Genomic DNA, 10600 nt, shown 5'->3' with positions numbered 1-10600 from the left:
ATTCTAGCTTTAGAAATGTTTGTGAGTGTTTCTGGTTTTGGCATTTTAATGTGGAACACAGGCACGCTTTTTCACAGTTATTCTTTTATTATTACAGATTTGGTTATATACTCTGCTTGAATTTTCCTCAAAAAAAAAAAAACCACCAAAACCTTAGCTTGTACTTCTCCTTGTCCAAATAGCATTTCCCTAAACAACACACATTACAAAGAACTGATTGAGTTGTGAATTAAAGTGAATGAATAAAAACAAGTTGTGTTTTTTTTTTAATCGCATAAAGATTAGGCGTGCACGTTTTAGATAGCGAGGGGCCGAGGTCAGACCAAGCACTCGAGTCCCTCCAAAGCTCCCAGAGCTTTAGTCTCTGAGATAAACAGGCCACAGCGCAGGCCTGGAGTCCCGCAGCCCTTCCTCGTGGCCCGCAGCTGTGGCCGCACCGGGCTTAATGCAGGCCCCGCGCTCAGATTCACCGGGGCTGAACCCCGTCCTCCCTCCACAGCAGTCGTCAGCCCGACCCGTTTCCACCGGTTCGGAGCATAGGCTCCGATGTATTCTTCGAGCCCAAACTCTGTGGCACCCGTGTAGCCCGGACTCCCGACTCGGAGGCCTGCACTGCTCAGACCCATCAATCTCCTCTTCCGAATGCCACGTAAGGGCCTCCCCCGGGCTCCTCCTGGGCGCGGGCTACAGCGCACCTTCTCCCAGAGCTCAGAGAACCGGCTGCCACACGCAATGGGGCGCGGGCCGCATCCGGCATTTAGGTGCTCTCGTGGCCAGACTGAGAACTGAGGAGACACGAGTGGGGTTGTTTAATAATGTTTTATTTACTGCGATGCATGTCAAGTGCAATTTCAATAAGCAATCCTTTTAAAACCGTATCAACGTGACACTGTTTTCCATGCTAAGTCCTGCAGCACATCTCAGTTCCGGCCCGCAGGTCCGAGTGCCCGAGCGCCCCCGGCGGCGGCTGCGGGAAACGCGCTGGACCAGCGGGGAGACGCCAGGAACCTACGTTCCGCAACATGCCCAACGCAGACTGGCTCGGTCGTTCTCTGTTCTACAGCCATTGCTGAATGTAGCCCTTTCCTTTTGGCGACCGCGAGAACCCAGAAATCCCGGGCACCTTCCATCCACTCGGATGCGTGTTCGAAGGTCCCTAAAAGCCGTCTCACTTATCCATCGACCTGCTCTCCAGCTGCACTGTTTTGGGTTCTTCCGTGAAGTAACGGTTCAAATGCTTGCGCGTTCCACACACATTTGCGGAGCCCCCGCTAAACGCCATCGTGGGCGCGCTGCCCGGTAGGAAAGACGGATCAGCCGTCGTGATCGCGAAGGTGACGCACGAGGCAGCTGCAGCGTGAAAGGGACTGGGCCGAAACAGCCCGCGGGCTGCTCTGGGATGTGCGAGAGCAGGGCCTTGGGGTCCCGGGGGTCAAAGGGAGTTTCCTTAACGCACCGGTATTTACTTGAACAGAGGATAAAGGTGACAGGGGTTGGAACAGATGAAACGGAATTTCTAGGCAGAGGACAGCGCCTCACCAAGAGATGCCGGAGCAGGCCGGCGGGAAAGCTGCACAGCCGGGCCTCCCATCGTTTCTTTGTCTAGGGCTTTGTATTTAACAAAACTAGGCTACAACCCCGCAAACTACAGACCGCGCCTTCTCAACCTTATTTCTTTTAGCTCCTCATAAGGCACTAAGTACTTAATGAATACTGCTCTCCATCTAGAAAACTCATGTATAGGTTTTAAAGCTCTAGAATCTGCAAACTATACTAACAATCATTTGCCTCCTCGGAGCGTTCCCAGTCCCTGCTACAAGGAAACCCACAGGTGTCCCCACTGTACTGAGTATGGGCACTCAGCTCCCGGGAGAGGGCCGAGCGTCGTGTGGGGCAGCGTGATGCAGAAACCCGCCTCCCGTCAAGGTTCCCGGGGGCAGGGAGTCACACACAGGGGCACACGCGTCCCGCTGAGACGAAGAATGCCAAACGCGCTTTGCTGGGTCAGGCCGGCCTGTTCCCCTTATACTGTTTGACCCCTAAATGGATCCAGCCTGACATCTACCGGCGTTAGGCGGCATCTGCAGACGGCCCTGCACTGGCGACCCCTGGCGGGCGCACCCCTCATAACCCGCCGTGTGCGCGGCCAGAGCCGCGCACGGGCGGGGACTTTCCGGGAGACGGCTGGACCAGCTGAGCCAGGCAGCCCCCGTGACCTGCCCAGGGCAGAGCGACCGGGCGAAGGCCCGGGACTGACCTCCGGGCAGGAACGACGAGCCCGAGTCCCGCCCACCACGAGTGGTCCCGGAGGAACCCCTGGCCCGGTTCACACCGCCGGCCGGTGTCCTCTGCTACGCGGCCGGAGCAGCGTCGCCTGGCGCTCCTCGAAGTAACACATCGGTCCGGGAAGTGCCCCGACCCATTTTACAGGTAATTTTTGTGGCCGCTTTAGGAGTAAACTAGTGAGCCGGGGGCCAGCTCCCGCGGACTCGGCTCCCGGACGCTGAGTCTCCGGACTCGGCCGTCCGCGCCCCGAAAAGCTATTCGCGTCCACGTGGCCCCCGGCGGCCCGGCTGCGGGCCCCGCGGCCCGGGCCCGCTCCTCCCCTCGGGGACCGCTGCACGCCGCGGCCCGGGCCACTGGCGACCCTGGGGCTGTTCGCGGCACTCTGAACACATCTTCCAAACGCTCTGGGGCGCTCCTGGGAGCAGCGTCCAACCCCGCCACCCGCCCTCCTCCCGCGATCCCACCCAGCGCGCTCCACCCGCAGGGAACCCACGCCTGGGGCCGCGGCCCACGACCCGGAACTGCCGACCACGCCTCCTTAAGCGCCCGCGCAACGCGCCAGCGCCCGCGAGGGCGGGCCGGGATCTGGCGCCTGCGCAGACGCGACGGCGAGCTGCGTCGTTACTTTTGAAACCAGTGGCGGGACCCGCTGTGGAGCCCATCGGAGCCTTGCGGTCGCCGAGTGCTGGGGCCGCGCGCCGCGGCCTTGGGCCTGGCCATGGCGCGGCAGCTCTCCCGGGAGCAGGGCATCACCCTGCGTGGGAGCGCCGAAATCGTGGCGGAGTTCTTCTGTGAGTCGTCCGCGCGGCCGGGCGGGAGGGCGGCGGGGCGGGGGCTCGGCTTCTGCGGGGGAGCGGGCGGCCGCTGGGCCCGGGGTGCCGGCCTCCTGCCCTGCGGGGAATCGGAGGAGGGGAGGAGGCGGGCGCGATGCTGTGAGGATGGAGGAGGACCCGGTGCCCCGGAGGCTCTGTTGGCGTAGCGGTCTCTTTCCGGGAGCGCTCCGGGAAGTGCCTCCCGCACCCCCCCCACCCCCCCACCCCCAGCGACCTAGGACGCCTTTCGGCGGGGGCGGGACTACCGGGAGCTCTCGCCGCCACCGCCGTCCCCGCCCCCGCTTCCGCCGCAGGACCGGGGCGGGTAGGCAGACTGCCCTCTGGGCGGTGCCCTGCCGGCCCGGGCGGGTTGTACCTGCTGCTGGAAGCTGGCCGGACTTGGGGAGGAAGAGGGAGGGCGGAGTCTGCGGGCGCCCACTTTCTCTGACATATCCTGAGCACAACAAGGTCTGAGTTTGGGCTCGGAGTGCAATGACAGGAAATTTGTCAGCGGTAAGCCGTGTGTTTGGCATTTTTCTTTTATCGCCGCGTAAATGGAGGTATATATTTTATTTAGAAGATTTAGACGGTGTTTAGTGGCACTTGATACTCTGCTTTCAGCAAGACACAAAAACACATATTTAGGCGTTCACAGCTTAATACTATTCGTGAAACCTGAAACCCTAGTCACATCTAAATAGGATTCATTTTCCAGTGTTACAAAACGATAATGGTTTGTCTTTACCATTTCTGCTTTCAGCATTTGGCATCAACAGCATTTTGTATCAGCGTGGCATTTACCCCGCCGAAACCTTTACTCGGGTGCAGAAATATGGACTCACCTTGCTTGTAACTACTGATCCTGACCTTATGAAATACCTAAATAATGTGGTGGAACAACTAAAAGGTATTTATTGGAAATAGTTGAGTTTTGCAGGCCTTCTGGAATCCACATTTTCTAGCGTCTTGGTGGTTACTTTTCGGCTTTGTACACAGAAGTGTGAAATTAACTGCCATCTCAACTAGTGACTCAGGAGGAAGCAAGTGATATAAATTGGTGTTAGGAATCTTGATACAGCTTAACAAAACTGTCTTCATCAACTTGCTTAGAAAGTGACATGCATTTTGTGTGACCAAATGGAGACAGTTGGAATTTTACATAGTTATGGTATTTATTGTGGGCGGGGAGACCTTTATATTCTTAATACAATGTATTTTCTCTACCTGCATGAAGTCTAAAGCTATCATTAAGACTAAGGAAATAAAAGGGGATTCAACCTGGCAGCTAAACATAAAAGTTAAAATAGAACTATTAATAGAACTATTAAATAACAGAGCACCCAGTAGAGTTTTTTTTTAATTTTTTACCTATTTCCACTTGTTTTTAAGAAATCCTGCTTAAATTTAAACCTTTTCTGAATGTTCTTTGGTCAAGAAGTTGTTTTGTTGGATCAAAACTTGTTTTGCATTGATTTCTTTCTCCTTCTAGAAGTCCATTACTTTCTCTTTCATGTTTCTTTCCACTTGGAATTCTCACTTTTGATTTTTCTGAGTTGTAGGATGTTTTTCACTATCTTGCCATTTGATTTTTCAAAGTACTAGTTCCAAAAAGTGCTACAGTGCTTTTTAAAAATTTCCTGTATCCTATTTTTTGTTTCAAGTAGCTTTGTATTTTAAATTACATCCTGTTTTGATTAACACGAGGGCTAACTGGCCCACAGCCCTTAACAGGGCTGTGCCCAGGTGGCGTGGCCCGGAGCCCGCAGCCAGCTGCAGGCACGTTTCCATCTCAGTTTGATGGAGAGGACGGACTTGCCCAAGTTGCGTTGCCAACATTTCACCTCACGTGCTCCAGACCTTCCTGCTCGGCACCCGCCTTGTGTGCTGGTAAAAACGGAGGACTCTCGCTTCCTGGAGGGAGCTAGTTCAGTCTGCCTCCAGGCCCAGCCCTCTGGCCTCCTGATGGGCTCTGCTTGTGAACTGTGTCTGTCTGTCTGTCTGTCTCTCTCTCGTGCTTTTGACTTGTTTTGATGTGAACTATTTCCAGTTTTAAAAGATAAACAAAATCACCACCTGCCCCAGACCTTCACACCCCACCCAGTCCCCTCCTTTTTGGAACTGAAACGCTGAAGAGCTGCGGGTCGGTGCCGGGGGTCAGCGAGGCCGCCTCCAGCACCCGGCCTGCGGGCTGTGCTGCCTGTGTGTGAGCTACGGGCGTTTGTACGTTTTTAAAGGGTTGTTTTGAAAAGAGCGTGCAACAGGGACCTGGGCGGCCCACAAGTCTTAAGTGTCACTGAAGTGTTTTCTTTCTCTTTAAAAGACCAGTTTAGGGCTCCGTCTCCGCCCTCTTCTCGCCGCAGTCTCTCCAGGTGGCTGTCGGTGCGCGGCCTCTCTAACGGCCTTGTGTGGACCCCCAAGTCCTCACTGTCTCCCGGCCCCTGGGGAATGGCCCCCGATGCCTTTGTGCAGCTCTCTCAGGGACGCTTCAGAGTCAGCGTGCACAGCTGAACCCAGGGCCGTCTCCATTTCACTCTTCCGTCCTCTCGGTGACTGGATTGGTCACCCAACCAGGGACATGACTCGCTCTTCTTGCTCCCTGTCACAGTGATCCAGTTAACCGTGACAGTTAAACCCCACCTCTCCTGAGCCTGGTCCTAGGTCCCAGCACTCCGTTTTCCACATCTCGGCCGGAGCAAGAGTTTGATGTGCAAATCTGGTTACATCACACGCTGCTTTAAACACAGCAGTGCCTTCCCGGATTCCTGAAGTAGAGTCTTGAGAATTTGGCCCACGTGACCTTGCGTGGTCGGCCCCTACTCACCTGGCAGCCTCACCTGTTTCTCCTCCTTCCTCGACTGCACTTGTTGGGGCATTTCGGTCCTTCCTCTGGTCAGATGCTCTTCCCTGTCCTCCTCCGTGTTTCACGCTGTGGGTTCTCGGAGCCGGAGTCAGGCCTTTGCAGAGTGAGAGCTCCTGGGGGACTCGGTTCTCCACGTGAAGCTCTCACTGCTCCGTGCACCTCACCTTCCGTGCACCTCACGGTCATCACAACTCTTATGTCACCTCTATTGGCGCAGTGCTTCGATCAGCACCTGTCCCGTGTTCTCACATGGACTGGGGTGGGAGAGCCGCGGTCCGCCGCTCCTCTGCACCCGGAACTGTCCCAGCTGCGCATACTGAACGTGGGGAGGGGCTGGCCAGGCCGGAGGCCCCGCGGAATGCAGTGGCCAGAGTCTGCTGGGGGCGAGGAGGGGGCGGGGAGGAGAGTGGCTTTGTGCCGCAGCAGAGCAAACCGGCGCCTGTCGTGCATTGCAGATTGGCTGTACAAGTGCTCCGTTCAGAAACTGGTGGTGGTCATCTCGAACATCGAAAGTGGCGAGGTCCTTGAAAGATGGCAGTTTGACATCGAGTGTGACAAGACTGCCAAAGACGACAGGTAAGCACACATTCGGTTGTTTCCACTTTCATATATGAGTCCTGTCTGGGAAAAAGTCCCGCCAGTGTCGGTATAATGAGAACAGTTTGTGCAACATCAGTGTGACCTGGCAGCCAAGGAGAGTGGACTGGAATGTGCGTGTGCGAACGTTGATGACTTCACTGCACTAGTCAGTGGGGGTGGTAGACACCACCGAGTGAGCCTGTGGACTGTGGCCATCGCATTCAAAATGACTGAGCAAGTAGAACAACAAATCTGTATGAAATTTTGCATTGAACTTGAACATTCCTCCGCGGAAACTATTTGGATGATTCAGAAGGCCGCAGCTGTGGGCAGCTGGTGATCGGCAGCTTCATCACGACAATGTGCCCGCTCAACATCACGTCTCATGTAGAGTTTTTTTTTGAGAAACATCACATCACCCAGGTGACTCAGCCCCCTGTGGCCCAGATTTGGTGCCCTGTGACTTCTGGCTTTTCCCCAAACTAAAATCACCTTTGAAAGGGAAGAGATTTCAGACCGTCAGTGAGATTCAGGAAAGGACGATGTGGTGGCTGATAGCGATTAGAACTGCGTGAGGTCCCACGGTGCCTACTTCGCAGGGGACTGAGGCGTCCTTGTTCCATGTACAGTGTGTCTTGTGTCTTCTCAGATAAGCATCTATTTTTAGGTAGTACATGGCCGGACACCTTCTGGGCAGACTTTGTATTTTTTTCCAAAATTTGTTTAGTAAAATGAGTTCTAACTATATTGAATTAGTTTCCTATAAAGTATAGTATTTTTCTAACCTGTGCTAATTAGATTTTCAGTCTCCTATGGAAAACCATCCTGCCCACTTTGATGTGTCATTGATGTGTCTGGGTAGCACCCTTAGTGACTGCCTTTAGTCTAAAGCGGCGAGTTTCCGGTGTGTCCACGTGGTATGTCCACGCGGTGTGTCCAGCACTGCACGTGATGTGCTCGACGGGCCCTTCAGGGACTTGGTCAAAGGCCTTTTCACCAAAGGGGTTACCCTGGACTCTCCTGGCTTGTGATGCAGCTCTAATGCCTTTCCTTTATTGCCACCGACACCCTAAGACACGTCCTGAGCTCTGCGGTGTCCAGACCCCCAGACAGGAAGTGCCTGGTTTGGTCCGCTGATGTGGAGCCCTGCCCTGGGCCTGCTGCCTGTGAACTTGGAACCATTTCTCATAGTGTAGTCAAGCTTGTTTCTAAAGCCTTTGGTCTGTGTTAGGAAATGTGTAGCTCATAAAACCAGTTTGAGGCAGCAGGGGTTCGGTATTTAAGCATTAAAGGATGAGACCAACTATGTGTTTTAGATACTGCCTGCTGTTTTCAGTTTCAGAGGTGGTGGGGTTTTCCTCATCTGGACCACCTGACAGATTTCCCAGTCATTTGAAACTGGGCGACCCGGTACTGAGACCAGCCACAAAACCAGCGGGGTGGGACGAGCGGGCTGGTGGAGACACACGCTGTGCTTCCTAGGAGCGGGTCCTAAGGATACACTTACACTCATCTAAAAGGGGGAAATAAAAGACCTCCTTTTTAATGGATTATTTGATTTGGGGGAGCATTCCATCAAATAAACAAGTTCACCAACGTTTGAAATAACTTGTTGAAACTAAAGGGAACTGACTGGTTTCTTTGCAGCACACCCAGAGAGAAGTCTCAGAAAGCGATCCAAGACGAAATCCGCTCGGTGATCAGACAGATCACTGCTACCGTGACGTTTCTGCCGCTGCTGGAAGTTCCCTGTAAGCCTCGCACAGTTTCTTACGGGCTTAGGTCTGTTGGGGAAAAGCCTAAGCTACTGTTCCCTTTAGTCAGTGTTTCCTTAGTAATATGTACTGTCAATGAGGGGAAAGCATTAGAAAGCAGAAGCTGTGGTATGCGTTCCAGAAAACCTGGAAATGCTACAAAGGCAAGGAATGAAAGTGCTCCGCAGCCCTCGCTCTTGACCGTCTGGCGGGGGTCCTCTCACTGTGGTTATTTTCTGCACACTCGCGAATGTGTCATTAACACGACCGATGTCACTGTGGCGCTCCCCCTAGTCACTCCCTCCTCCTCCGCTGTCCCCTGGACGAGCACAGGGTGCAGCGGTCCCAGGGCGCACGCTCGCTCCCCGGGGCTCTCACACGCGACTGTGCACTGTCTGCTAACACTGCGTAGCGGTTTTCTCCGTGAGGACAGCAGGACTTCATGTCTCGTAGGACAAAGTGGAAGGAGTGCAGGCGCTTCTGCACCTAGACTGGGGAGGGGATAACTGCTCAGAGACCGAGCCACACTCTTTACTGACACTGAGTGGTTCGGAACCGAAGACAGGGACCCAGGTGACCAGAACCTAAAGCCCTTTGATGATCTTATCTCCGTGTAGGTTCCTTTGATCTGCTGATCTATACGGACAAAGATCTGGTTGTGCCTGAGAAGTGGGAAGAGTCGGGGCCGCAGTTCATTACCGACTCCGAGCAGGTGCGCCTGCGCTCCTTCACCACCACCATCCACAAGGTGAGCAGCACGGTGGCCTACAAAATCCCCGTCCTCGACTGAGGGGGCGCCAGTGGCACGAGTGGGGTTCTCCGATGCCTGCTTCCTGAAACCACGTCAGCGACAGTCTGTGATGCGCTTCACTGCTTGATTTTCAGATGAGCCAAACCCAACATTTTATTGAACTGCATGATTGTTCCATCTTTTGGTACCTGTTTGACTTTCAATGTAATTTTTTCCATACTATTCAGAAGGGAGCCGCAGGTGGCATGGGCACCACCAGGTCCTTTTCTGTGATGGTCGTAACTAGACGGGAAAACTTGTGCTGTAAAGCTGAGCGTCTTTTTAATCCTACCTTCTGGTCGAGTAGCTTGAGTCAGACAGAATGCAGGTGAACATGAAACACAGCAGCAGAAGCCCGCCATTCGGAATCTTTATTTAGGACTAAAGTGACTGATCGGCCACCGCAACAAAACACTTCTATTAGGTCCTTCTGCCATCTGTTTCATTTGTATAGTTTCCATATTGAAGAAAATCTCCAATTATTTGATTTAATGTATATAATTTACACCCATAAAGCCACTGCTATTTCTACTGTTTAAATTTTGGTGATACAGAATTCCTAATGTCTTTTTGTTTATAAAATCAGGCTCTAAGTGACAGTGATAAATAAAGTTAGATGTGTGTGTTTTAGCTCTGGCGCACACTGTCTGCAACGGCGCCGCGATGTTCCCGTCCACAGCACTCAGGTGCTGTGGGGGCCCACGGCTGACACGGTCTGGGACCAGCAGCTCGTCGGTTTTCAACCGTGTGCAGTGTGACGAAACTGCGTCCTGCCCGCCCTCCCCGAGGATGTGCATCGCCCCTCGGTCCAACCTCTCCACGCTGCAGGCGGTCCCTGCCTATCAGTCACCAAGGGGTGGTCTCGGGTCCTCGGATGGACTGTCCTGGGGCTCGTGTCACCCTCGTCCACTCCATCACGGCCCCGGAGCAGCTGAGGGCAGGTCAGGCACGCACACCCAGGCACACCCACAGCCCCGGGTGTCCTCGGGGGCTCTGAAGGCTGCGGTGCCCTCCCCAGACCAGGACGACTGTGACCGCAGGCGGCTCCTGGGAACCGCGAGGTGGTAGGCGAGCGAAGGCCGAGAAGGTGAGAGAAACTGGTCAGTAGCCTCTCGTAAGCCCCTGTCCGGGGACCTGACCTGCAGCCCAGGCGTGCGCCCTGACCAGGAGTCACACGCAACCTTTCAGTCTGTGGGACAACAGCCAGCACACCGAGCCACACCGGTCAGGGCGGGAGGTGGGTAGGTCCTGAAGGACGTCCGACGGACTGGGCGGGCTGTGCGTGCACCCGCTGTCGCTTCTGTTCAGTGGTGGCCTTGGGACTCGGTTCGGTTTGGCCTGTGTGGCCTGCAGCGCCGCGCCCCACTCGGCCTGCGGTCGGCCCGGCTCTTCTCACATCCCAGCCCCGTGCCTTTGGTTTCATTCACACCCACGTGTCCAGCTCCCACCCGCTTTTCCAAGGTCAGTGCAAGGCAAACTGCTAGAAATTCTTTTCTGTTCTAAATCTCATTTCGTAAGA

The 10600-nt window shown here is 54.5% G+C and overlaps 1 protein-coding gene across 1 annotated transcript; it reads left to right on the top strand.

Moving 5' to 3' along the window:
- Positions 1-2149: 2149 nt before the first annotated feature.
- MAD2L1 (mitotic arrest deficient 2 like 1) lies at positions 2150-9711 on the top strand. The gene is made up of 6 exons (XM_037129956.2): positions 2150-2430; positions 2771-3077; positions 3859-4005; positions 6414-6534; positions 8185-8288; positions 8909-9711. The coding sequence occupies exons 2-6, from the start codon at positions 3005-3007 to the stop codon at positions 9079-9081; spliced, it is 618 nt and encodes a 205-aa protein (XP_036985851.1). The 5' UTR covers positions 2150-2430; positions 2771-3004; the 3' UTR covers positions 9082-9711.
- Positions 9712-10600: the final 889 nt, after the last annotated feature.

Source organism: Artibeus jamaicensis, unplaced genomic scaffold (genome assembly GCF_021234435.1).
Source record: "Artibeus jamaicensis isolate MK-2021 breed Jamaican fruit bat unplaced genomic scaffold, CSHL_Jam_final scaffold_537, whole genome shotgun sequence".
Classification (NCBI taxonomy): Eukaryota; Metazoa; Chordata; class Mammalia; order Chiroptera; family Phyllostomidae; genus Artibeus; species Artibeus jamaicensis.
Note: the sequence above shows the minus strand (reverse complement) of the source record. Positions and strands in the feature narration are given on the sequence as shown.